The sequence below is a fragment of the Ornithorhynchus anatinus genome, chromosome 4 (genome assembly GCF_004115215.2).
Source record: "Ornithorhynchus anatinus isolate Pmale09 chromosome 4, mOrnAna1.pri.v4, whole genome shotgun sequence".
NCBI lineage: Eukaryota > Metazoa > Chordata > Mammalia > Monotremata > Ornithorhynchidae > Ornithorhynchus > Ornithorhynchus anatinus.
Window position 1 is genome coordinate 76,971,423 of NC_041731.1, and position 27,599 is coordinate 76,999,021.

The 27,599-nt window shown below is 45.4% G+C and overlaps 1 protein-coding gene across 3 annotated transcripts in view; it reads right to left on the reverse strand.

Moving 5' to 3' along the window:
- Nucleotides 1-22,150: 22,150 nt before the first annotated feature.
- Nucleotides 22,151-27,599, reverse strand: part of SAMD12 (sterile alpha motif domain containing 12) — a 275,112-nt gene continuing 269,663 nt past the window's right edge. For all 3 annotated transcript variants that reach the window (XM_029064093.2, XM_029064092.2, XM_029064097.2), the window contains one exon: nt 22,151-22,679. In XM_029064093.2, the coding sequence (XP_028919926.1) occupies nt 22,657-22,679 (23 nt within the window). In that variant the 3' untranslated portion in view covers nt 22,151-22,656. The remainder of the gene's footprint in view (nt 22,680-27,599) is intronic.

Consider the following 27,599-nt stretch of genomic DNA (forward strand, 5'->3'; position numbering starts at 1 on the left):
GTTTGAGAGTCAGAGATCATGGGTTCGAATCCCAGCTCTGCCACTTGTCAGCTGTGTGACTGTCGGCAAGTCACTTCACTTCTCTGTGTCTCAGTTACCTCATCTGTAAAATGGAGATTAAGACTGTGAGCCTCACGTGGGACAACCTGATTATCTTGTATCTCCCCCAGCACTTAGAACAGTGCTCTGCACATAGTAAGCACTTAACAAATACCAGCATTATATTTGTTAAGCATTTACTATTATTTATTCTATGGCATTTGTCAAGCACTGACTATCTGACAAGCACAGTACTAACCACTGGGGTAGATTATAAAAATAATCAGGTCAGACACAGTCTCTCTCTCACATGGGGCTCACGTCTAATCAATCTGTCAGTTTTCTGATAATAATAATAATTGTGGTAGTTGTTAACCATTTATTTTTACTTATTTTATGATATTTGTTAAGCACTTACTATGTGCCAGGCACTGTACTAACCACTAGGGTAGGGTATAAGACAAGAAGGTCAGTCACAGTCTCTGCCCCACATGGGACTCACATCAAATAAATCATATTTATTGAGCAATTACTGTGTGCAGAGCCTTGCGCTAAGCACTCTGTTGAATGAGTGCTATACAGCAGAGTTAGTAGACAAATTCCCTGCCCACAGTGTGCTTACAGCCTAAACAGGAGAAAGAACAGCTGAGGAAACCGAGGCATAGAGGATGATAGTGTTGGTATTTGTTAAGCGCTTACTATGTGCAGAGCACTGTTCTAAACGCTGGGGTAGATACAGGGTAATCAGGTTGTCCCACATGAGGCTCACAGTCTTCATCCCCATTTTACAGATGAGGGAACTGAGGCATAGAGAAGTAAAGTGACACGACCACAGTCACGCAGCTGACAGGTGGCAGAGGTGGGATTCGAACCCATGACCTCTGGCTCCCAAGCCTGGGCTCTTTCCATTGAGCCACGCTGCTTCTCTTCTAATATTAATTAACTGTGATTAATATCACAATTATTATTATTATTCTTAGAAAACTGACAGACAACAAGGATTTAAAGCAAGTGGTGCATTTGCAAGTGAAGTGACTTGCCCAAGGTCACACAGCAGGCAAGTGGTGAAGCAGGACTATAGCCCAGTTCCCCTTACTCCCAGTCCCTTGCTCTTCCCACTAGGCCATTGGTGCTCCTCTTTTCTAGAGCTAAGGGTTCTACTGGGGAGATATTTTTTACGGTATTTGCTTAAGGACTTACTGTGTGCTGGCACCGTACTATGGTAGATACAAGCTAATCAGGTTGGACATGGTCTTAATCCCCATTTTACAGATAAAGTAACTGAGGCTCAGAGTAGTTGAGTGACTTAGCCAAGGTCACACAGCAGACAAGTGACAGAGCTGGGATTAGAACCCAGGTCCTCTGACTCCCAGGGCCATGCTCTATGCAGTAGGCCACAGTGCTTCTCGGGCCTCACAGCTTCTCCAATTGGACCTTTTTGAGGGGGACGTGCTCCTCAACAGGTTGAGTGATCAATTGTTTAAAATCCACATTGCTTTGGAGGCAGTTACAGCTTATTGATTTTCCCATCCTACCTCTGGCTCCAGAGGTGTCCACAGAGACTAATACACGCCGTCTTCCAGTTTTCTTCTTCAAATCAGGATCGTAGAGAATCCTCATTATCATCCACAACGTCATCATCTTGGACTTGTGCTGGAGTAGATACAAGTTAATCAGGTTGGCCACAGTCCCTGTCCCACTTGGGACTCACGGTCTTCATCCCCCTTTTATAGTTGAGGTAACTTAGGCCCAGAGAAGTTTAGCGACTTGCCCAAGGTCACTCGGCAGACAAGTGGTAGAGCTGGGATTAGAACCCAGGTCCTTCTGACTCCCAGGCCTGTGCTCTACCTATTAAGCCACGATGATTTTCAGGTGTTTTACTGTGGGGAAAACACTGAACTAGGTGCTTTCTATGGACGGACTGCTCTACTCAACACTTGGGGAACTAAACAGAAGGAGTCTAGAGCACAGTCCCTGATCTTGAAGGACTTTTTTATGGTAGTTAAGTGCTTTCTATGTGCCAGGCACTTTGCGAAGTGCTGGGGTAGCTATAAGTTAATCAGGTCAGACACAGTCCCTGTCCACAGTGGGGCTCATGGCTTAATCCCCATTTTACAGATGAGATAACTGAGGCCCAGAGAAGTGAAGTGACTTGCCCAAGTTCACACAGCAGACAAATGGCCGAACTGAGATTTGAACCCACCGGGTCCTTCTGACTCTCAGGCCCTGCTCTATCCACTAGGCCAGGCTGCTTCTCATTCAGATTTACGATCTACTGGGAAAGATGAGGAAACCTAAATAATCAATATCAATCAACCAGTCGGTTGTATTTACTGAATACCTACTGTGTACAGACCACTGTATTAAACACTTGGGAAAGTAAAATTGAATTAAGAGACACGATCTCTGCCTTCAAGGAGCTTGCAATCTTTTGAGGGAGGCAGACGCTAAAGTAGATTACCAATAGGCAGAAGAAAGAAAGAGGGATATGTACATGTGTTAGTGTTACACAAGCGCTTAGTACAGTGCTCTGCACACAGTAAATGCTCAGTAAATACGATTGATTGAATTGAATGAACGAATGGCCAGATCCGGCCATCAGACCCTATTCTGTGTTCCCTCTTGGGTGGGGTAGAAAGCAAGAGAAACAGTGTGGCCTGGTGGATTGAGCATGGGCCTGGAAGTCAGATGGAGCCGGGTTCTAATCCCTCCTCTTCCACTTGCCTGCTGTGTGACCATGGGCGGGTCACCAAACTTCTCTGTGCCTCAGTTCCCTCATCTGTAAAATGGGGATGAAGACTATGAGCCCCATGTGGGACATGGACTGTGTCCAAATTCACTATCTTGAATCTACTCCAGCCCATAGTACAGTACCTAGCATATAGTAAGTCTTAACAAACACCATTAAAAAAACAATCAGAGAGCCCCTAGGGATCTCTCACCTAGATGTTGCAACCATGGAGGTTAATGCCTAGATCACCCAGATGATTGCCACTCCTGTGTGTCAAAAAATTTCACAGGCAAATGTATTTTATGGTTGCAATTTGTACCTGCCTGTCTTCCCCATTAAGTCGTGAAGTCGTCTAGAGTAGAGTTTGTCTACGGCTTCTTCCGTATGTTTCCTAGCACCTCAGTGCAATGAGTGCTGTGCACACCTCTAGTTCAGTATTCTGTACCTAGGGGCTCTGCACGCAGTAAGTGTCCAGTACAAAGTTCTGTACACAGTAGATGCCCAGAGCAGTTCTTCACCCAGAAAGCACTAATGAAAACCTTGTTTTTTGGAAAGGGTTTTTATTCCCAAAGTGCTCTCACATTACTTATGTCAGTTTTACACTCACAAGATTCATTCATTCATTCAATTATATTTATTGAGCACTTACTATGTGTAGAGCACTGTACTAAGCGCTTGGGAAAGTACAATACAACAATAAACAGACACATTCCCTGCCCAAAGCGAGCTTACAGTCTAGGGGGGGAGATTATTATTGTATTAATAATGTGGGTATTTGTTAAGCACTTACTATGTGCAGAGCATTGTTCTAAGCACTGGGGGAGATACAGGGTAATCAGGTTGTCCCACGTGAGGCTCACAGTTAATCCCCATTTTACAGATGAGGTAACTGAGGCATAGAGAAGGTAAGTGACTTGTCCGTGGTCACCCAGCTGACAAGTGGCAGATCTGGGATTCGAACCCATGACCTCTGACTCCCAAGCCCGGGCTCTTTCCACTGTATTATTTGTAATTTAAACAAATAAATTAATTACAAATATGTACATGGGTGCTGGGGGGCGGGAGGAGGGGGATGAATAAAGGAAGCAAGCCGAAAGGAGTGGGAAAAGAGGAAATAAGGGCTTAGTCAGGGAAGACCTCTTGGAAGAGGTATGCCCTCACTGAGGCTTTGAAGATGGGGAGAATAATTGTAGGATATTAAAAGGGAGGATGTTCCAGGCCGGAGGCAGGTTGTTGGCTTTAGGTGTGCGCCAAGATAGATGAGATCGAGGTACAGTGAGTAGGTTGGCATTAAAGAAGTGAAGTGTGAGGGCTGGGTTGTATTAGGAGGGGCAAGGCGATCGAGTGCTTTAAAGCCCAAAAAACTGGTATTCTGAGTTTGTGGTACTGGTGGGACACCCGTGTAGAGAGGTCTTGGAGGTTAAAGGCAATACTACAAAGAAGAGAGAGGCCATTAGCAATCAATCAATGGTATTTATTGAGAGTGTCTGTGTGCAGAGCACCATATTTATGGAGGCAGCACACCCTGTGGAGAGAATATGGGATCGAGAGGCAGGAGACGTCAGTTTCAGTCCCAGCTCTGCCACTGACCTGCTGCGTGACCTTGGGCAAGTCATCTTTCTGGATTCCAGCTTTCTCACCTGTAAAATGGAGATAAAAAATCTTTCAATCAATCAATCAATCACTACTGCTTATTGAACACCTATTCTATGTAAAGCACTCTGATGAGCACTCAGACAATAGAGTGAATAGACGTGATTCCTTCTGGCAAAGAGCTTACAATCTGGCTGGCAAGAGCCAGGCACAAAGTAATTATCAAGCAAGCAAGCAATCAAGCACCATCGATGGTATTTATTAAGAGCTTGCTGTGTGCAGAGCACTGTAGTAAGCACTTTGGAGAATACACAAGAGTTGGTAAAGTACCCTGCCCACAACAAGCTTAGGGTCTAGAAGGCTCAAACAGCAATGGTGTCTATTCTGAGTTTCCTGAGTGCACAGAACTTTCTCCCCATCTGAACTGCTACACACCAATCCAAGCACGTATTACTTTCCACCTTGACTACTGCATCTTCCACCTCGCCGACCTCTCTGCCCCTTGTCTCTCCCCACTCTGGTCCATATTTTTCTTTTCTGCCTGGATCATATTTCTAAAAAAAAAAGATTAGTCCACATCTCCCCACTCTTCTAAACCTCTACCAGTTGCCCATTTGCCTCAACATCAAACGGAAACTCTTTGCCATCAGGTTTAAGGCACTCAATCAATTCTCTCCCTCCTATCCTACCTTGCTGCTCTATTACAACCCAGCCCACACACTCTGCTCCTCTAATGCCAACCTTCTCTCTTTATCTCAATCTTGTCTATCCTTCCTCTGGCCTCTCAGTCCACATTCTCCCTCAGGCCTGTAATTCCCTCCCCCAACGTACCTGACCATTCTTCACTCTCCCCACCTTTAAAACCCTCCTAAAATAACATCTGTCCAAGAAGCTTCCCTAAATAAACCCTAATTTTCCCTCTGTGTCCTCCCCTCTTTGTCAAACATGCACTTGACTGTAAACCCCTTAAGGTCTTTGGTACCCTAGAGCACTTGTGTACATATCCTCATACTCTACTTTCTCCCCTGTGTTTAATTTATTTTAATGTCCGTCTCCCTCCATGGACTGTAAGCTCCTTATTCATTCAATAGCATTTATTGAGCGCTTACTATGGGTACGGTTTAGTGCTTAGTCCAAAGATCGGCACAGAGCAAATGCTCAATAAACACTATTAATTGATTAATTGATATTAATCACCTAGAAGAGTAGAATAGACTTGGTAAGCATGATCCCAGGCCTCAAGGAGCTTGTGGATACATGTTCTTATATTTGAAAATAAGGAAATTAGGAATAAGAAATAAGGAAATAAGGACTTACAGTTCCCTCCTTCTAGACTGTAAACATTTTGTGGGTAAGGAATGTGTTTATTGTTGTATTGTACTCTCCCAAGCGCTTAGTACAGTGCTCTGTACACAGCAAGTGCTCAATAAATATGATTGAATGAATAAATACTATTTAATGAATGAAAGAATGCTACAGGTAGTTGTGACTGCATCATTGTGGAGTTAGAACAAAAGTGCTGAGATGGTAGTTTGGAGGATATGAGTTTGGGAGAAGCAAACTAATTGGGGAACTTCTTTGATCTCCCTTCTTCTTAGACTTCGAACTCCATGCAGGATAGAGACTGTCTGATGTGAATATCTTGTATCTTGTATCTACCCCAGCACTGTATAAAGAGTAAATAAAATGCTGAATAAATACTTTAATTACTACTGAATACCTACTGTATGCAGAATGCTGTATTGGGCCCCTACTACACGCAGAGTACCCAGCTGGGTGTCTACTATTCTAGGAAGTCACAGAGGCTAAGTCTCTGCCTATTTGCCAGTAGAAATCTTCCCCCAGAGCTAAGCTGAGTAGAGTAAGAAAGAAAAAGTGGGTGTAAATTTTTTAACAGAAACAGTTCAAAAATGCATAACAGAACATACTGGCTCTCCCCAGATGATCCAAAGTGCCGATTTTGAGGAAATGTATTAATAACTACTTTGGCAGAGAGATCTGACGATCGGTATTTGAAAGGAGTATGCTGTCTGCAGCCACTTGAAAAAGAGCCACTGTAGGAGAAACGCTTGAGAGATGTAATTTTTCCATGGGTGAAAATAGAGCACCACTAATGTCGGGCTGAAGCACCTTACATTATGTGTACATTGTAGGGAAGCAGCGTGGCCTAATGGAAAGAGCATGGACCTGGGAGTCAGAGGACCTGGGTTCTAATCCCCGCTCCACTACTTGTCTGCTGTGTGACCTCTCCCCCTTTAGACTGTAAACTCACTGTGGACGGGGAACGTTTCTGTTTATTGTTGCATTGTGCTCTCCCAAACGCTTGGTGCAGTGCTTTGCACATGTTAAGTGCTCAATTAATACGATCGAATGAGTGAATACCAACTCAGTTATGTTGTATTCTCCCAAGTGCTTAGTACAGTTGATTTTGATTGTTTGATCTGGGGCAGGCCACTTAACGTCTCTATGCCTCAATTGCCTCATCTGTAAAATTGGGACTCAGACTATGAACCCTTTGTGGGACATGGACTGTGTCCATCCTAATTAGCTCGTATCTACCCCAGAGCTTAGTACAGCTTAGTACAGAGTCTGGCACATAGTAAGCACTTTAACAAATGCAAAAAAAAAAAACTATTCAATTCTCTGGTTAGCTATTACTTACATCACTCTTGGAACCATTTTGCAAGAGGCTCTTGGAAACAAAAGGTTGTTATTTAATCAATCAGTTGTCCCGACTGTGCCCCACTATATATATATATATATATATGTTGTATTGTATTTTGTATTATAAGATAAATCAATCATTCTATTTATTTATATTGATACCTCTTTACTTGTTTTGATGTCTGTCTCCCCCTCAACCCCAGACTGTAAGCCCGTTGTGGGTATGGATTGTCTCTATTGATATATTGTATTTTTCAAGCACTTCAAGTACTGTACTTTCAAGCTCTGCACACAGTAAGCACTTAATAAAAATGAATGAATGTAGAGCACTTAGTAAAGCACTTGGGAGTGTAATAATAATAATAATTATGGTATTTGTTAAGCACTTACTAAGTGCCAGACACTGTACTAGTTGCTGGGGTGGATACAAGCAAATCAGGTTGGACACAGTCCAACATAGGGCTGTCCGACATAGGGTTCACAGTCTTAATCTCATTTTACAGATGAGGGAACCAAGGCCAGACTTTCCCAAGGTCACAAAGCAGACAAGTGGTGGAGCTGGGATTAGAACCTAGGGCCTTCTGACTCCCAGGGCCATGCTTTATCCACTACGCCATGCTTTACAAAAGCACTTGGATTGTTCCAGGATACACAGGGAGATGGGGAGAATCTGATTCAAAATTTAGACTTTGGGTCTCTCTTTGAAGACCAAGTAATTGTTGACCACTTTTTTTTTCACCGATAAAAATTCCTTCCACCAATTAAATTCCCTCCTGAACAACTAACTCCATTACTGAAAACCAGACACCATTACTGAGCACCAGGCTCTGTTACTGAGCATCAGCCTTTATTACTGAGCACCAGGTCCCATTACTGAACACCAGGCTCCATTACTGAGCAGTTGGCCCCATTGCTGAGCACCAGACTTCATTACTGAGCAGCAGGCCCCGTTATTGCTATTGATGCCTGTCTACTTGTTTTGTTTTGTTGTCTGTCTCCCACTTCTAGAGTGTGAGCCCATTGTTGGGTAGGGATTGTCGCTATCTGTTGCTGAAATGTACTTTCCAAGAGCTTAGTACAGTGCTCTGCACACAGTAGCCGCTCAATAAATATGATTGAATGAATGAATGAGCTCTGAATACCGGGCTCCATTACTGAGCATCAGGCACCTTTGCTGAACGCAGGGCACTGTTTCTGAACACCGACATCCGTTACTGAGTACCTGGCTCTGTTCCTGAACACCAGGCTCCATTACTGAAAAACAGGCCCGGTTACTGAACACCAAGCATTATTACTGAACACTGGGCTCTGTTTCTGAGCATCAGGCCCCATTTCCGAACACCAGGCTTCATTACTGGACATCAGGCTCTGCTACTGAGCACCAGGCCCTGTTACTAAGCCCCAGACCCCAATACTATTACACCAGTCTCCGTTACTGAACACTGGGCTCCATCACTGAGCACCAACCCCTGTTTTTGAACACCAGGTTCCATTACAGAGCACCAGGCCTGTCATTACTATTACTGAAAACCAAGCTCCACCACTGAGCTCTGGGCCACTACTGAACACTGAGCAGTAGTGATTCTTTGGTAAAGCTCCTTTTATTTGGTTCAAAAATCAAATAAAGTTGAATTGAAAAAGGAGACCTCTTTATTCTACCCTCAAATAGGAAACTCACTCACAGCTCTCTGAATAAATTGTAAACAAATACAAAAGAAGAACAGAGAGACAAGCTGATCTACCTTGTCCGTGGTCAGAGATGGAGTCAATTGAACAGAAATAGAACTAGTGATTCCTAAGGCTCAAAGGTGTATTGTACCTCAATGCTACACATGTGCACACTTTTCTAGGTCTCTGTCTCTCTGCCTTTATCCCTCTCTGTCTATTTCTTTGTCAGAAGTCCAACATCTTTCAGGCATGAGTCCCCAGAATCTCTAAAAGTGTGGTGCTAAATCTGTGCATGCCAACACACACTTGAATTTACTGTGTTTGAGTAGGTTGCCATCAAAGGGAGGGCACGGTAGGTGTCGGGTTTGCTGTTGCTTGCTGTTTTTTCAAAGTACGTCTAAATATACTCCTCTTTCTGTCCCATTGAGCTCCAGGGGGGATAAAAGTGTGATTTTATTTTCCAGAAGGAAAAATAGCAGTAGCACCTCTCACTCATGGAGTTCTAAACCCAGCACCCGTATATTTTCACAAGTCTCTCTTTCTGTCAAAAACTTCCAAAACGGTGAGGACTTTTTTTCAGAAGCTCGAAGGGTTCTGTCTCAAATCCAGCATGGATGAGGCCAAGCCTTTTCTTTCCTCACATCCTGAAGTCTTGGTTTCCCACCTCAGTTCATGTTTGGCTGCTGATGAAAGCCAAAATAGGGAGTGTGAGTGTCCCAGGGTAGAAGAGAATAGTCTGGCCCTTTAGATTCGGACAAGGGCATTCTGAGGCCACAACTGACTTATAGGAAATGGATTTGTCATGAAAGGACTGGGGAAATGCGTTCATCCTGTTCCGGGTGAACGGCCTCACCAGCTCTGGCCTCCCCACAAACCCCGGGTCAATCCTCCCGAAAGGAAGTGGACAATGAGGCAAAAGTCCAGATAATTCAGGCCCAAATAATAGCCAATCACTGAGTCTGCATTGGTTCAGGTCTAGTTCAATTGGGGCCCAAAGTTGCTTGAGGACACCATTCAAATAGGGTCATGTTTGCTCCCTAAATAGACCTGCCTAAGGAGACCAGAGAGGTTTCTTGCATTAGGAGAAGTAGTCATGAGAAGCAGCGTGGCTTAGTGGCAAGAGCCCGGGCTTGGGAGTAAGAGGCTGTGGGTTCTAATCTCGGCTCCACCACTTGTCAGCTGTGTAACTCTGGGCAAGTCGCTTAACTTCTCCGGGCCTCAGTTACCTCATCTGTAAAATGGGGATTAAGACTGGGAGCCCTATGTGGGACAACCCGATTACCATGTATCCTTCCCAGTGCTTAGAACAGTGCTTGGCACATAGTAAATGCTTAACAAATACCATCATTATTATTATTATGATTATGATTCTGGGGATTAGTCCCATGCATTAATCCCTCTCCATCCAAACTGCTACCGTGCTAATACTATTGCTTCTTCTATCCCGCCTCGATTTCTGCATCAGCCTCTTTGCTGACCTCCCAGGTTCCTGCCTCTCCCCTCTCCAGTCCATACTTCACTCCGATGCCCGGATCATTTTTTCTTCAAAAACGTTCAGGACATGTCACTCCACTGATCAAAAAACTCCAGTGGTTGCCCATCCATCTCCACAGCAAGCAAAAACTCTTCACCATTAACTTTAAGGCACTCCACCACCTTGTCCCCTCTTACCTCACTTCTCTACTCTCTTACTCCAGCCCAGCCCACACATTTTGCTCCTCTAATGCTAACCTCCTCATTCTACCTTGATTTCGCCTATGATACTGCTGCATCTGGCCTGGAATTCCCTCTTGCCTCAAATCTGACAGGCAGTGACTCTCCCCACCTTCAAAGCCTTATTGAAGACCCATCTCTTCCAAGAGGCCTTCCCAGACTAAGCTGCCCCTTTCCTCTTCTCCCGCTCCCTTCTGCATGACCTTAACTTGCTCCCTTTGTTCTTCCCGCCGCCCAGCCCCAAAGCACTTATGTACCGTATCTGTCATTAATTGATTTGTAGTGATGTCTGTCGCTCCCGCTCTGGACTCTAAGATCCTTGTGGCCAAGGAATGGGTCTGTTTATTATTGTATTGTACTCTCCCAAGCACTTAGTACAGTGCTCTGCACACAGTAAGGGGTCAGTAAATACTATTGAATGAATTAATGAATGAATGGACAGGGAGTTGTATTGACTTTAGCTGTTTTGGGGGGAAAATCCACGGGAGGTCATGATGAGTGCTTTGTGGTGTTTTTCCTTTCAAAGTCAGTCAGTCAATTGCATTTATTGAGTACTTACTGTGCTGTACTAAGCACTTGCGAGAGTACAATATAACAATAAACAGATCCATGCCCTGCCCACAAGGAGCTTACAGTCTAGAAGCGCTTACAGTCTAGAAGGAAATAATTATAATGTTGGTATTTGTTAAGCACTTACTATGTGCAGAGCACTGTTCTCAGCGCTGGGGTAGATACAGGGTAATCAGGTTGTCCCACGTGAGGCTCACAGTTAATCCCCATTTTACTGATGAGGTAGCTGAGGCACAGAGAAGTTAAGTCACTTGCCCACAGTCACACAGCTGACAAGTGGCAGATCCGGGAGTCGAACTCATGACCTCTGACTCCCGAAGCCCAGGCTCTTTCCACTGAGCCATGCTGCTTCCCTATGTTGGACACTGCCGTCCACTCCAGGAAGGAAGTGCTTCTCTATAGACCCCTATTGACTTTGGTCTCTCCATACAGCAAAGGTTACTTTGGAGGCACCTCATGGAGGTTGAGGACTTTGTAGCCCAGATTGGGATATGGTTACTTTGGCCCTAGATTAAGTACGTCACAGCACTTGCGTACTTAGCTGTAGTTCATTAATTTACTTATTTAGTCATATTAATGTCTGTCTTCCCCTCTAGACTGCAAGCTCATTGAGAGCAGGGAACGCGTCTGTTGATTGCTATAGTGTACTCTCCCGAGCGTTTGGTACAGTGCTTTGCACACAAAGTGCTCAATAAATACGATCGAATAAATGAATAAAGGTGGGCTTTGAAAGTACAACTGTTGTGGGTACTTTGCAATTTGTTTCACCTCCTTCTACCTACTTACTTGCTTGTTGCATGCCCTGTCCCTGCGCGGTCTCGGTTGACGAAGATGATAGAGTTCAATTCTTTCATGCTGGTTCTCGATCCATCAACAGTATTTATTAAGCACCCACTTGGTGATGAGTGCTGAATGAAGTTTTTGGGAGAGTACAAGAGTTGGAGTGAGTAGGGTTAGTAGACACAATCCCTGCCTGTAAGGAGCTTGCAGTCTCAAAGCTTTCATGACTGACTAGATTATGGTTTATGACAGGAGACTTCATCTCAGCTCAGAGGCGTCATTTTATAATTGCGATATTTGTTAAATAATAATGTTGGTATTTGTTAAGCGCTTACTATGTGCAGAGCACTGTTCTAAGTGCTGGGGTAGATACAGGGTCATCAGGTTGTCCCACGTGAGGCTCACAGTTAATCCCCATTTTACAGATGAGGTAACTGAGGCACAGAGAAGTTAAGTGACTTGCGAACAGTCACACAGCTGACAAGTGGCAGAGCTGGGATTCCAACCCATGACCTCTGACTCCCAAGCCCAGGCTCTTTCCATTGAGCCACGCTGTCCAGGTGCCAAGCACTGTACTAAGTGCTGGGGTAGATACGAGATCATCGGGTCAGACACGGTCCCTTGTCCCACACAGGACCCAGGGTCTAACTGAGAGGAAGAACAGATTTTGAATCCTCTTTTTACAGATGATGTAAGTGAGGCCCAAAGAAGTAAAATGATGTGTCCAAAGTCACATAGCAGCCATTTGGCAGAGCAGGGATTAAAACCCAGGTCTTCTGAATCCCAGGCCTGTGCTCTTTCCACTAGGCCATACTGTTTTCCACTCTATTTCTGAGTTCCAGCCACTCTTCCTGGCAGGGCCAATCAGCTGAAGGATATCAGCACTGAGGAATTCTCCCTTCTGGGAGCTGGATAATAATAATAATGAAGGTATTTGTTAAGCACTTACTTTGTGCTAAGCTATGTTCTAAGCGCTGGGGGGGATAGAAGGTAATCAGGTTGTCCCAAGTAGTGCTCACAGTCTTAATCCCCATTTTACAGATGAGGTAACTGAGGCATAGAGAAGTGAAGTGACCTACCGGAAGTCACACGGCTGACAAGTGGCAGAGCCGGGATTAGAACCCATGATCTCTGACTCCCAAGCCCTTGCTCTTTCCAGTGAGCCACACTGCTTCTCTAAGCTGCAGGGAGGTCATGGATATCTCTCCCATATATTATTTCTCTTGGAATCACAGAATAATTGAGGACAATTTTCCATCACGAATTGCATCATTAACTAACCTGGGGAAAGCGAAATGCTGTAACTTTTACTTTTCTTTGGCAGAGCTGATGATCTGGAGAAAATATAAATGAAAAGTTGAATGTAATTTCTCCTAGCCTATCCGCGTAAAATCAAAAACAAAACACTTTCAGACTGCAATAAAAATCCCATGTTTTTAATACATCACCATGCATGTATGAAGTCAAACAATACAGAATACAAAATTGTCAAATATACAAAAGGATAAAGCAAATTTCCAAGGTTGCTAGGGTTCATGCCCAGAGATATCAGGAAAAAATAATAACTTGCAGAGTAATTTTCATCAGTTTAAAAACAATTCTGGTTTCCAACTTTTCCTTGAGGACATCTCCAAATGGAATATAAAAGAAGGAATACAAAAGACATATTAGTGGACGTGAATCCGTGGTCAGCTGTTTAATATGCAGAAACCGCTACTTTAAAACATCAGTGTACAAGAATTCCTGGGTTCGAGAGAGTTGTGGTACATTTTCAGCTCCTGTAGTGCCTAGGGAAATAAGGTGCGTGCCCCAGAAAAAGGCTTTCTGAAAGCTCTTTAATTTGAACGTGTCTTTCCAGTCTCATCTCATCCTGGGAAGGTGGGGAGTGGGATGGAGGGTGAGGAGGGCTGGGGACGGGGGAGGGATGTTTCCAGATTGGGCAGTGAATAAAAGTAAATACAATTAAAACAGCTCTTCGAGATGCAGGTCGTCCTACTAAGTGGTCAGCTCAGGGAAGCTATGTGCTTGCTACGTGCCCTGACTCTGGTGTGCATCTGCGTTTGGGTGAAAATGACCAGGTATCTTCTTGAATGACCAGCTATCTTCTTGAGATTTTCCAAGAAAAAGGCCAAACTTGATTTCAATTTCCATTGGCTGATACTTGCTCATGCCTCCTAATGATGATGACTGTAATAATAACAGGAATAGTAATAGTATTTGTTAAGCACATACTGTGGGCCAAACACTATGCTTAGAGCTAGGGTAAATAGAAGATAATCAGGTGGGTCACAGCCCCTCTCCCACGTGGGAGCTCACAGTCTAAGTGGGAGGGAGAACAGGTATTGAATCCCCACTTTACAGATGAAGAAAATGAGGCGCAGAGAAATTAAGTGACTTGCTCAAGGTCACAGAGCAGACAAGTGGCAGAGCTGGGATTAGAACACAAATCCTCTCACTCTCAGAGAGCCGCTCTCTTTCTAATAGGAAACACTGCTCCTTTTGAATCCTTATCAATGTATGGAAGTCTATAAAAAAGCTTCCATGCATTTCTTCGGTTTCGTTATTTCACCTTCACGCTTTTAATGATCTGCACCTTTTCAGACAGTGAAAACCTCTTCCCTTCAGCGATCTCCAAAACTAATGGGAAGTGGAGAGGTGAGGATGAATGAGATTTCAATTGACTGTTACTGTAGTTAATGTTTGACCTAGATTTTGTTTTTGGAATAGCAATAATGTTACCTGACATCTTTCCTTTCTCGTCGGCCACTTCTGGAATGGTAACAGAGGGGATCAGAGAGCAATCCCGAGGAGAAATGGTTTTTACATCCTGAAGCCTTTAACTGTTGCCCTACTACCTGGATTCAGTACCCTTTCCTCCTCCCCATAGACAAGTCACAATAAGTATATACATTGTAAGATAGATGTTTTTGGTACACGGTCGCTTTTGATTGCTAACAGGCAGTTTGGCTTCAGTATTGATCTTTCCTCAAATTTTCTGAAAAGTTATTTAAATTAGTGCCCAGTGATATTGAATAGCTGAATTTACTGGAGAAGTTTAATACAGCCAAGGTGATTGGAGATACTGGATTGGCTATTTTGGATTATCTTGGATCTACTCTTGTGCTTAGCACAATGGTTGGCACTTAGTAAACACTCAATAATACCATACCTAACTAACTCTTAGCTATAGTGGGTCTAGTTTGGATACATTTGTGGGCGTGTACACTGCACTCAACTGGAGTAGGTAAATCTTGGTTCCGAGGGAAGAGACAGACAGAAGATGAGGGGAGACATAATCTAGAATCTCAAGGAGCACCAGCAGAATTTCCCAAGCATGAGCTAAGCAGTAATAATAATTGTGGCATTTACATTGTGCTTACTATGTGCCAAGAACTAAGTGCCAGGTAGATACAGGATATCAGGTCCCACATGGGGCTCAGTCTACGTAGCAAGGAAAACAGGTACTGGATTCTCCACTTTATAGATGGGGGAACTGAGGAACAGATAAATTTAGTGATTCACCCAGGGTCCCTCTGCACGTAAGTGGCGGAGCCAGGATTAGAATCCAGGGCCTCCGACTCCCAGGCCCATGCTCCTTCCACTAGGCCACACTGCTTCCCTAAAGACAGAGACAAGGATGCTCAAGATGAATTCAACTACCCTCCCACTGATGTGACTAAGAACTGACCTGGGCATTTCCAAAAATTCTTAACAGTCTACTTGGAAAAGAACCCAGGATTGGTTTTTCGATGATGTGGAGATCAGTGACTAACCGAGACCTGCTGAAACAACTCTTGATCCCACAAACAAACAAAAATCAAGCAGACCCACTTTTGACCACGCCAAACACATCCTCTGGCGGTAAAGTAATTGACCCAGATGTCCACATCTCAGTGATTTCAGCGGTACAGGTGTGTGTGTGTGTGTGTGTGTACACATCCATTGATTTGGTGTGGGAACACAACTTCTACAAGCACAATTCATTTCTGAAATTAAAACCAAAAAGGTACCAACTTACATTAAAAAAAAAGATTTTACTTCCCGGGAAACAGGCTTGGACTGGAGGAAGCTTTTAGGGAGAGGAAGCAGGGGTGTACTGACAGGGAAAAAACATGGAAGGGAATGGGACAGGGTTGGCAAAAGTAGGAGTGGGGCCAGCAGCCTCAGAACTCTATGTCCCGACAAATATGTTCTCAAATGTAGTAATGATAATGATAATAGTATTTATTAGCCAAACACTGAACCAAGCACCGGGGGAGATACAAGTTAATCAGGTTGGACACAATCTGTCCCATATAGAGGTCACGACTCTGTGACGGCAAGTGAAATGTCTTTTGCTTCTGCTGGACTTTTCTACATGCACCGCCCAGTGCTTTGAACACAAAAGGTGCTCAATAAATACTCCTGATTGATGGTGACCCGTTAGACACCCCCCAATCTGCTATTAGTCCTGGTTCTCCAGGAGATGCAATTAGAAAATATGTTATCGCAAGCAAGATTTTTCCTTTTTGGGGAGGGGAAGAGGGAGAGGACATCTTAGAATATCACCCTGCGTCCAGAACTTCCCAGCTTTGAGCTACTGGATGGGACATGGAAAGAGCAGCTTGAAATCAGTCTTTTCCTTTAACCTGAGTGGTAACAATGGGAAGGAATAATGGGAGGAGAGGCAGGACTATTATAGCGTCGGTCAGTGAGTGAGTCACGAGGTTAGGATTTTTTCGGGGCACCCTCCCCACACCCCACCCCACTATCGTCTACTGTGAGTGAAATACTAGCTGGATGAACTTTTATGCCTTTTTGCGACTACTTGTCTAAGCAGTGGATAGGAGGAGTTTTATCCAGAACAAACCAATGGCAGTCTTTTCCTCTGAAATGGCCATAATTGAATTCTTCCATCAGGAATCTGGGGTGAGAGATTGAGTCCCCTCAGGACCACACTGTGCCCCAATTTTAACTGGTGCTTTCCAAACATTGCAGAAGCCTCTCTTTTGGGCTGCTGAAAATCCTTGTCCAAGCCAGGCACCATTCTTCAAGCCGCCAAAGAGCTTCAGGGATGTTTGCTCCCCTATGTTGCAGAAAAAGAAAAGAATGAGAAGCTGAGTTCTCCCCTGCCTTGAGAGTTTTCTCTGGAGCCCCAAATAATGTGTTTTTCAAAGAAGAGCTCGGAAGAGACGATGGTGGAGACAGGAGCAGATTGAAGCAGAAAAGGACTCTGATGTCTGAACCTAACCCAAAGTTACCAGGAAGGGATAGAAAATGCACCGAGAGTCTTCAGTGCATGTTCTCTGCACAACGAGATGCGATCATTGCGAAAGCCCAGCGAAAATCCTACGGTGGCCAATTCAGGTAGATCGTTACCTCCTGCAGCTCTCAAACAATGGTAATATATACCACTCTGTGGTAAGAGAAGGTGCCCACCAACTCTGTTGTATTCTCCAAAATGCTTAGTACGGTGCTCTGTATATGGCAAGCGCTCAATAAATCCCACTGATGGATGAGAACACGAGAACATCTCCTCATGTCTGAGATGAAGGCGGCCCTGTTGGTCTCGATTATAGCCAGGGGCCCATTGATGAGTATGAGGACTAGGGGAGACTGACAATGGGACCACGTCCAGGAGAGACCCACCCTCTCCCGGAGGTCAAGTTGGCCCGTATGGAGAAAGAGGCGCTGAGTCCAGGGACTCTGTGTCTGCTTTAGTTCTTCTCAGAATCACTGAAACCTATGCACAACATGATGGGAAAGAAGAAAAAAGAAAAGGAGAAGAGAACTGAGGGAGGGGGGTGGGAGAGAGGTGAATAAAAACAGCCTTTAAGGAATAAAGGAATTTATGTCATTTTTAAAGATTGGCCTCTTTTTAAAGTGCCGTGTCGGCAGCACCGTCAAGTCTAGTTGTCAAGTAACAGAATTACTCTAAAGAACATAGAGGAAAACAGTGCAAAGAATTACCCCGCTAATGCACTCGGATACAGATGGATTGGCAAAACTGAAGCGCTCGTAGAGCTTTTGCAAGCTTTTCTTCTGTGAGTCTTTATTGTTCTTAGCAAAATCAATTATGTGACATGGGCAGACAAAGAAATCACTAACGAGTAACACGGGAAAAGTGCCCATAAGAAATTTTCATATTCGGCATGTTTTCTTAAACAAGATTTTTATTCCTTGTGCTGAAGAGCCGCTGTTTTCTGGGAAACCGAAGGCAATCAGATATTGAATCTCCCGTTTCCTCAGATGACACTGAGGTTATTTACCCGTATTCCAGAGGTAGTAATCATTCTGGGAGTCCACAGTCAGAAATTTGAAGGGGATTATTCCACTTCCCTAAAAAAGGGGTGGAGAGATTTCTGGACATTTCGATATATTTCCAAGCAACTAAAGCAACTTTCGTTTTCTTAGCCTGGCTATGAATTCTCTGTGGGCACAGTTTCAAACCCTTGGCAGGAATTTTCCAATTCTCTCAGTTTCCCAGGCAGGTGTGAGTATCTGTAATACGTAGATCCTGCAAATTCCTGCAGCCCATGACTCCGACCACCCCTGAGTCTCTAAAGCCAGATCAGGTCCACACAAAGGCAGCCTGACCAGCTCCATTTTGAGCTGAGACTGTGGAAGCATGGAACCAGATGGGGCCTGGATCTCTCTCTTCCCGCGGGGTGTCTGGGTCCAGCCATTTGGTCCACCATTCAGGTCTGAGTTCTGGGCCTCTTCCGGTCCGGCACAGTCCAAATCTGATCCAGTCAGCCCAGGGTCATCCTTAGGCCAGGCTGGGCGGGCATGGGTGAAGCTTCATTCTGGACTGAGCAGGAACTGGGTTAGTTCAAGGCAGGGGTGAATCCTTTGAATCTGTTCCAAATCTCCAGCAATGGCAGCGTCGAGCCTATTTTGAGCACGACGTGCGATAGGCTGCCACGGAAGTGAAATCCGGGCATCATCAGTTAGTGCTCTTTAAACAATCCAGTGGAATAGAACCTTTGCTCCGTGGCTTATATTTGCAAATTCTCCGAGAAAGATGCAAGCTACTTTGGTGAGCACTGTTCCCAGAAGTGTGTCCCGGTTTGCCCGATACCAGAGGAATCATGACAACATTATTGGGAGAGAAATTATTATTCTCCGATGGGGTTGGTTGCATAATCAGAGTTCCAGGGCAGAGCCAACTGTCCTCAAGTGTGTTTCTGGATTTCTTAGATTTTCCAATACCGTGCCTCCAAACCCTATGTGATTCAAGCCAAGGCTTCTCAAGTTCGAAGTACGCGGTTTGTGGCACAATCGAGATCACGTGTAGCAATCCAGCTCATCATTATCTCATCCCCCTGAGGTACCCAACCTTTTTCCTTTGAATTAAAATGTTCTAGGAAACCAAAACGTCTAATAAAATATGCTTTCATGGCTTTTAAATGCCCTTTATAAAAACTGGAAGCATTTAAAGTAGAGGCATTACCCTCGTTAAGGGCAAGGGGCGTTTCTGCTAATTCTGTTGCATTATACTCTCCCAAGCACGTAGTATGGTGATGTGCTCACAGTGCTCAATAAATACCACTGATTGATCAAGTGATTGAGCAGGAACTTATTCTAAGACGTTTTCCTTATCACAATGTAAAAGAGTGTTTTCAAAAATCCCAACAGGAAGAGAAAGAAAATTCACTGCAAGCCTTTAACACATGTTCTCAGCACTAAAGAGGACCAGCCTGCCAAGCCTGTTAGTTGATAATACCAGCGATAATTTTAAAATGGGCAATTCCGGTTCATCTTTGTCTCCAGCAGCTTTTCTTAGGATGTTTTGTTGTACAAATCGTCGAGTTGGGAATTAGGTAGCGGCCTTTTTCTATGCAATCCCCAAGGTTCTGTGTATCGGATGCGGTTCCCCACCGAGATGCGGGTTGGAGTAGCTGAGAGCCAAGCCCTTGAGGGCACTCCTGCTTGGTCTTGGGGCTGAGAGCCAAGTTGAGTATAGGCGTCTAGGGGCAGGAGGACAGAACGGAGGAAAGCAAAGGCGGGAGGCCCCGACCCGGCCAGATTTTCCTGCTCCAGCCTCGGTTCATTCAATCATATTTATTGAGCACTTACTGCGTGCAGAGCACTGTACTAAGCACTTGGGAGAGTACAATGCAACAGTAAACAGACACATTCCCTGCACAGCTGGCCTACTCTGTGCGACTGTCACACGCTCTATTGGCTAATGGCCCAGCACAAGCACCAGGCTCCTGTGATGGAGGGCAGAACGGGGATGACGACTTCTGGGGAAACGGAGATGGAAGCCAAGCAGGGTGGAGTCCATCAGCCCTATCCTGGTGGCTTTGGGGGGAGACAGAGGGCATCGGTTGGAAGCCGGACGTCAGGAACCTCATGGAGCAGATGATACGGGCTGAGTACCTCCAGTGCGGAGGTATGTGGCGAACTTGGATCCACGGGCAGCCGGTCTGCTAGGAAGCCCTCCGGCAGATGTGTCGCTACTCTTTGGGCCCCCCCAGCCTCTGACACATGGTAGGTCTAGTGAAATCTCACCTCTCTCTCTCCCACCTCGTCTCTTGGTCTCGAGTGTGGGTGTGCACAGCCCCGGCAGTGGAATAACTACACGAGAACCCATCCGTGGATCTGAAGTCGTTTTAAAATTCCAACCCTGGATTGAGCAGTTTTAGAACCAAGTAGAGCCTCAAGAAAGCTGATTATCATATGCATCTCTATGTTATTATCATTATATATAAAATTTATATATATAGAGAGAGAAGGCAAGAGAAAGAGACCGAGAGAGGGAGGGAGAGGGGGAGGATGAGGGAGAGGCAGAGATGGTTAAATACCCACAAAACTGAATATCTGGTGGCTCTAGAGTGTAAGCTCATTATGGGCAGAGAACACATCCACTAATTCTTTCGCACTCTCCTGACTGCTTAGTACAGTGCTCTGTACATAGAAAGTGCTCAATAAATACCATTGATTGATTGAGACTCTAGAACAATGCCCAGATGCGTGGACTGGAGGTTTTCCAAAAGAAGCCCCAGCAGATACAAGGATGACTCCCAGGCCTGTGCCCTGTGATGCCACAACGATGGCTCGAGCTGGCAGGAGGATAAATGGCAGCGTGACCTTTCTCATGAGTTCAGATGCCAGTGGACTAAAACACCTTTGGCAGAACTGGCCGTCTTGCTGCAGCTCAGACTGAAAAACCCTCAAAGAACCAACGTGGGAAGCGGGAGGAACAGGTTGGATGTATACTCTCCCCTGGGGAAATTGCTCTTGGTGGGGGCTAGTGATAGGGAGAGCTTGCCAAAGTCCTCGGTCCAGGATCGACTCCCCAAGCTCGTGATTGCCTGGGTCAGAAATGGCTTTGGACTTCTCCCAGGGACCAGATATTTTGAGATGGCATAGGTGGTCCCAGGTGTCAAAATTTTCTTTTGATGGTGGGGTGAATGGGGGTCAGAGATTGTAGTGGGGATGAGGCCCGTGAGGGGACAATAATAATAATAATTATGGTATTTGTTAAGCACTTACTGTGTGTCAGCCATTGTACTAAGAACTGGGGTGGATACAAGCAAATCGGGTTGGACGCAGACCTTGTCCCACGTGGGGCTCACAGTCTTGATCCCCATTTTACAGATGAAGTAACCGAGGCACAGAGAAGTTAAATGACTTGCCCAAGGTCACACAGCAGACAAGTAGGGAACTGGCATCAGAACCCATGACCTTCTAACTTCGAGCCCATGCTCTAACCTTTACGTCATGCTGCTTCTCCTTATTCATATTAACATCCATCTTCCCCTCTAGACTGTATGCTCATTTTGGGCAAGGAACATTTCTGCTAATTCTGTTGTATCTTATTCTCCCTACTGCTCAATACAGTGCTCTGCACACAGTAAGCACTCAATAAATACCATTGATTGATTGATTGATTTGAAGAGCTAAATGGCCAGAAAACTACCATTTGTTAATTTTCCAGCCCTGGTTGGACAGTCTCAGGTCTCGGCAGAGAACTGAGGTGAGTGAGGCTGGACTCTCAGCTGAGGAATCTGTGGTGGCGATCTTCCCCACCGCCCTCTTGGAGTTGGCGCCCAAGAATGTGAATGAGGGCAGGAGAAAGGCTGAGAAAGAAGGGTCTGTGTACCAAGACAGGGAGCGCAATATCTTGAAGGGACCATCGTGGGTCTCTCCGATTCCCACCCCAACCCGACCCGGCGGTTTTAAAAACAGTGGTCAAATGAGGTGTCGAGAGACGGAATCTAACAGTACTACGGCCAGGATCAAATCTGCGCCCACCGTGGGTGAAGCTGCTAAAGATATGTAGATAGTGGGCTTTGCCTTAGACAGTCTGAGCCTAAAGAGAATGAAAATTTTAAAAGAGAAAAGATCTTACGAGTACAGAACGTGCTAATTTGTGTGCATGTTGAGATCACATAAAGTGCTTAATCGTTGGACAGAATATCTTTAGACTGCATAACTAACATACACGTGACATGTTTACATCCCTTTCAAGGCAAAATATTGTGAACATTTCCACTGAGATTGCAGAAGTGTTGAAATTTTTTCCTATAACATCATGCCATCTGCATACATATAAAATAATCCGGTAGTTGCCATGCTAAAACGGGATTTCTAGTGAACGGCATGGGCCGTTTTCCCCTAGGGAGCTCAAGTTACGCACAGTGATGAAAACCGGAAGCAATTTTCCAGCTAATGGTCTGTCCGTGACCACTTCGAACAAATTAGCCCGGTGGCATACGCACCACATTTTTAATCCCCCCAGCAAACCGGGATTTTCCAAAACCCACAGTCTGGATGGAACGGTTGCATCTCATCATATCTTTCAACTCGCCAAGGTCATCGCCCATCAGTAATGTCGGTTCTGTTTATCAAGAGGGAGAAGTCACTTCCTTATCAACCGGTGGTCTGGTACCTCTGGAGTTCAACGAGGCTCACGGGGAACTTTCCGTTGAGGCTGCGAAGGGAGAAAAGGAATCGGAAATCAGTCACTTCTTACTTCTTACCGACACCGCTGGTCTGTGTACTCTCACAAAACAGAAGGTGATTCTTGTCCATCTATCGATTGATAATAATAATGGCATTTATTAAGCTCTTACTATGTGCCAAGCATTATTCTAAACACTGAAGTGGATACAAGGTAATCAGGTTGGACCCAGTCCCTGTCCCATGTAGGGCCCCTAGTCTAAATCACTATTTTACAGAGGAGGGAACTGTGACACAGACAAGTGAAGTGACGTGACCAAGGTCACACAGCAGACAAGTGGCGGAGCTGGGATTAGAACCCATGACCCTCTGACTCCCAGCCCTGTGCTCTATCCATTCTTAATAATGTTGGTATTTGTTAAGTGCTTACTACGTGCCAAGCTCTGTTCTAAGCACTGGGGTAGATACAGGGTAATCAGGTTGTCCCACGTGAGGCTCACAGTCTTAATCCCCATTTTACAGATGAGGGAACTGAGGCACCGAGAAGTGACTTGCCCAAAGTCAGAGAGCTGATAGGTGCGCGGAGCCGGGATTAGAACCCAGGACCTCTGACTCCTAAACGTGTGCTCTTTCCACTGAGCCGCATTAAGCCATGCTGTGATGGTATTTATTGAGTGCGAACAGTGTTGGTTAAAGGTGCCTACAAGTAGCTCACAGTATACAGGAGGAGACAGACATTAAATTATATTAAATTACATCTTGCCCTCTTCAAGTACAGCCGGACACCCTCAACTCCCCAATCATTTGTCCTCGAGCAGGCTGGTTGAAAAGATTGTTAAACCCCGGTAGAATCCACCTTCAGAGAGACCTGGAGGAGGAGGACAGATGTTTGTTGAGCCTGCAGCTCTGATTTGGATTTGTAGCATTCTTTTCTTTTCCAGGATACTTCCACATCAGTTATCTCACCGCATGTTCACAACATCCCTTTGAGCTAGGGAGAGATGGGTATTATTATCCAAATTTCCCAGATGAGAAAACTGGAAGCCGGAGAGGTGAAATGACCGGTGGCACGGTATTTATTGAGAACTTACTGTGTGCAGAGAGAGCACTGTTCTAGGCGCTCGGGAGAGTACAATAATAATGTTGGTATTTGTATTTGTTAAGCGTTTACTATGTGCAGAGCACTGTTCTAAGCGCTGGGGTAGACGCAGGGGAATCAGGTTGTCCCGCATGGGGCTCACAGTCTTAATCCCCATTTTCCAGATGAGGTAACTGAGGCACAGAGAAGTGAAGTGACTTGCCCACAGTCATGCAGCTGACAAGTGGCAGAGCTGGGATTCAAACTCATGACTCCGACTCCCAAGCCCGTGCTCTTTCCACCGAGCCACGCTGCTTCTCTAACAGATCTACCAACAGAGTTGGTAGATGTGTAGATGTGTTTGCTGCCAACAACGAGCTTCCAGTCTAGATGGGGAGTGACTTGCCCAAGATCACCCGGTTGGCTCCTGGCAGAGCTGGAGTCAGTCAAGCGTCCTACCACCCTGAGCCTTGTTCTTCAGTGGTCTGCACACCGGAAGTGCTCAATAAATATTATCGATTGATTGATTGGACCATATTGTCTTCCTAGTCAGAACGGTCTTCAGTGGTGTTACGTCCACCCCTCTGATTCTTTCCAAAGATGATTCGCAGCATAAGGTCTGTTTGATGCCCTATGTAGATCTATGCACTTGAGTCTGCTCACTAGAAGAAGGGTACAGAATGGAAATGTGCTTCTTGTGCAGCTTTTATAAAATAATGTTGGTATTTGTTAAGCGCTTACTATGTGCCGAGCACTGTTCTAAGCGCTGGGGTAGATACAGGGTAATCAGGTTGTCCCACGTGAGGCTCCCAGTCTTTCATCCCCATTTTCCAGATGAGGGAACTGAGGCCCAAAGAAGTGAAGTGACTTGCCCACAGTCACACAGCTGACAAGTAGCAGAGCCGGGATTCGAACCCATGACCTCTGACTCCCAAGCCCGGGCTCTTTCCACTGAGCCACGCTGCTTCCACACCACACCTGGTGGGTACTTGATAAATACTATTCCTTCTATCTTAGCTTTCAGGTTTAGATTTGATGAACCACTTAACTCGCTTTAAACATCCCAAAACTCAGAATCTATAATTCAACCAATCAACATTATTTATTAAGGACTTATTCTGTGTAGAACACTGTATTTAGCACTCGGGACAGTATAGTACAACCGAATTAGCGGAGACATTCTCTGCCTATTATTGAGTTTAGAGTAAGAATTAAAATTTATAAAATATTCATTCATTCATTCAATAGTATTTATTGAGCGCTTACTATGTGCAGAACACTGTACTAAGCGCTTGGAATGAACAAGTGGGCAACAGATTGACGGCTTACAGTCTAATCGGGGGAGACGGACAGACAAGAACAATGGCAATAAAAATAGAGTCGAGGGGAAGAACATCTCGTAAAAACCGATGGCAACTAAATAGAATCGAGGCGATGTACAATTCATTAACAAAATAAATAGGGTAATGAAAATATATAGAGTTGAGCGGACGAGTACGGTGCCGTGGGGATGGGAAGGGAGAGGTGGAGGAGCAGAGGGAAAGGGGGAAAAGAGGGTTTAGCTGCGGAGAGGTGAAGGGGGGGTGGCAGAGGGAGTAGAGGGAGAAGAGGAGCTCAGTCTGGGAAGGCCTCTTGGAGGAGGTGAGTTTTAAGTAGGGTTTTGAAGAGGGAAAGAGAATCAGTTTGGCGGAGGGGAGGAGGGAGGGCGTTCCGGGACCGCGGGAGGACGTGACCCGGGGGTCGACGGCGGGAGAGGCGAGACCGAGGGACGGCGAGGAGGCGGGAGGCGGAGGAGCGGAGCGTGAGGGGTGGGCGGTGGAAAGAGAGAAGGGAGGAGAGGGAGGAAGGGGCAAGGGGATGGAGAGCCTCGAAGCCTAGAGTGAGGAGTTTTTGTTTGGAGCGGAGGTCGATAGGCAACCACTGGAGTTGTTTAAGAAGGGGACTGACAGGCCCAGATCGGGTATTTGTTAAGCGCTTACTATATGCCGAGCACTGTTCTAAGCGCTACCATGCTGAGTCTATTAGGCCAAATTAATGACAATGGAAAAGATCTTCCTCATTCTTATCCTCTTTCTGGTTGCGAGTATTACAGATGATGGGCGAAGCTCCGTGAGGAACTAAACGTGTCAAGGCCAAATTCATGGGATGAGAATATGGGGTTTGGGAAACGGACATTGATCCTTGTGGAAGGTTGAAGCTGGATTCTGGCTGGGGCAGTTTTGTCAAATAATCTGGTCAGCAAGGCTGGCCGAAAACTCTGTTAGGTCAAGGCACAGAAAACACTGCAGGTCCCAATCCTTATGCTTACACTCACCCCTTTCTGGGGCCTGAAAAGCAACGTGGCCTGATGGAAAGTTCACGGGCCTGGGAGACAGAGGACCTGGGTTCTAATCTTGACTCCACTACTAGTCTGCTGTGTGACCTAGAGCAAGTCACTTAATTTGTGTGTGCCAGCAGCGTGGCTCAGTGGAAAGAGCCCAGGCTTGGGAGTCAGAGGTCCTGGATTCATATCCCGACTCTGCCCCTTGTCAGCTGTGTGACTGTGGGCAAGTCACTTCACTTCTCTGGGCCTCAGTTCCCTCATCTGTAAAATGGGGATGAAGACTGTGAGCCTCACGTGGGACAACCTCATTCCCCTGTATCTTCCCCAGCGCTTAGAACAGTGCTCTGCACGTAGTAAGCGCTTGATAAATACCAACGTTTTACTTCATGTGTAAAACAGGGATTAAGACTGAGAACCCCGTTTGGGACAGGAACTGAATCCAATTTGATTGGAGAAGCAGCGTGGCTTAGTGGAAAGAGCACGGACTTCGGAGTCGGAGGTCGTGAGTTCTAATCCTGGCTCCGCCACTTATCAGATGTGTGACTTTGGGCAAGTCACAACTTCTCTGGGCCTCAGTGACCTCATCTGTAAAATGGGGATTAAATAATAATGTTGGTATTTGTTAAGCGCTTACTATGTGCAGAGCACTGTTCTAAGCGCTGGGGGAGATACAGGGTCATCAGGTTGTCCCACGTGAGGCTCACAATCTTAATCCCCATTTTACAGATGAGGTCACTGAGGCCCAGAGAAGTGAAGTGACTTGCCCACAGTCACACAGCTGACGAGTGGCAGAGCCGGGATTAGAACCCATGACCTCTGACTCCCAAGCCCGGGCGATTGCCACTGAGCCAAGCTCTGAGCCCCACATGGGACAACCTGATTACCTTGTATCTATCCGGTACTTAGAACAGTGCTTGGCACATAGTAAGTGCTTAACAAATATCATTATTATTATTATTATTATTAGCTTATATCTATCCCATCGCTTAGTGCAGTGCGACCTTGGGCAAGTCACTTAACCTGTATCCAATCCGTATCCAACAGTATAAAATAATCTACCACGGCTTCAACTACGACTTCTACGCAGAGGACACGCAAAGCTACATCTCCAGAACTGTATCCAACCTGATTAGTTTATATCTACCCAAGCGCTTAGTACAGTGCCTGGCACATTGTAAGCACTTAAAAAAACTTGCTTGCTGTGTGACTTTAGGCATGTCATTTAACTTCTCTGTGCCTCAGTCTCCCCAACTGTAAAATGGGGACAAGCTGTTCTCCCTTATACTTAGATTTTGAGCCCCACGTGGGACAAGGGCTGTGTCCGAACTGATAAACTTGTATAACAATGTTGGTATTTGTTAAGCGCTTACTATGTGCAGAGCACTGTTCTAAGCGCTGGGGGAGATACAGGGTCATCAGGTTGTCCCACGTGAGGCTCACAGTTAATCCCCATTTTACAGATGAGGGAACTGAGGCACAGAGAAGTTAAGTGACTTGCCCACAGTCACATCTACTGTGTCCAACCAAATTAGCTTGTCTCCACCCCAGCA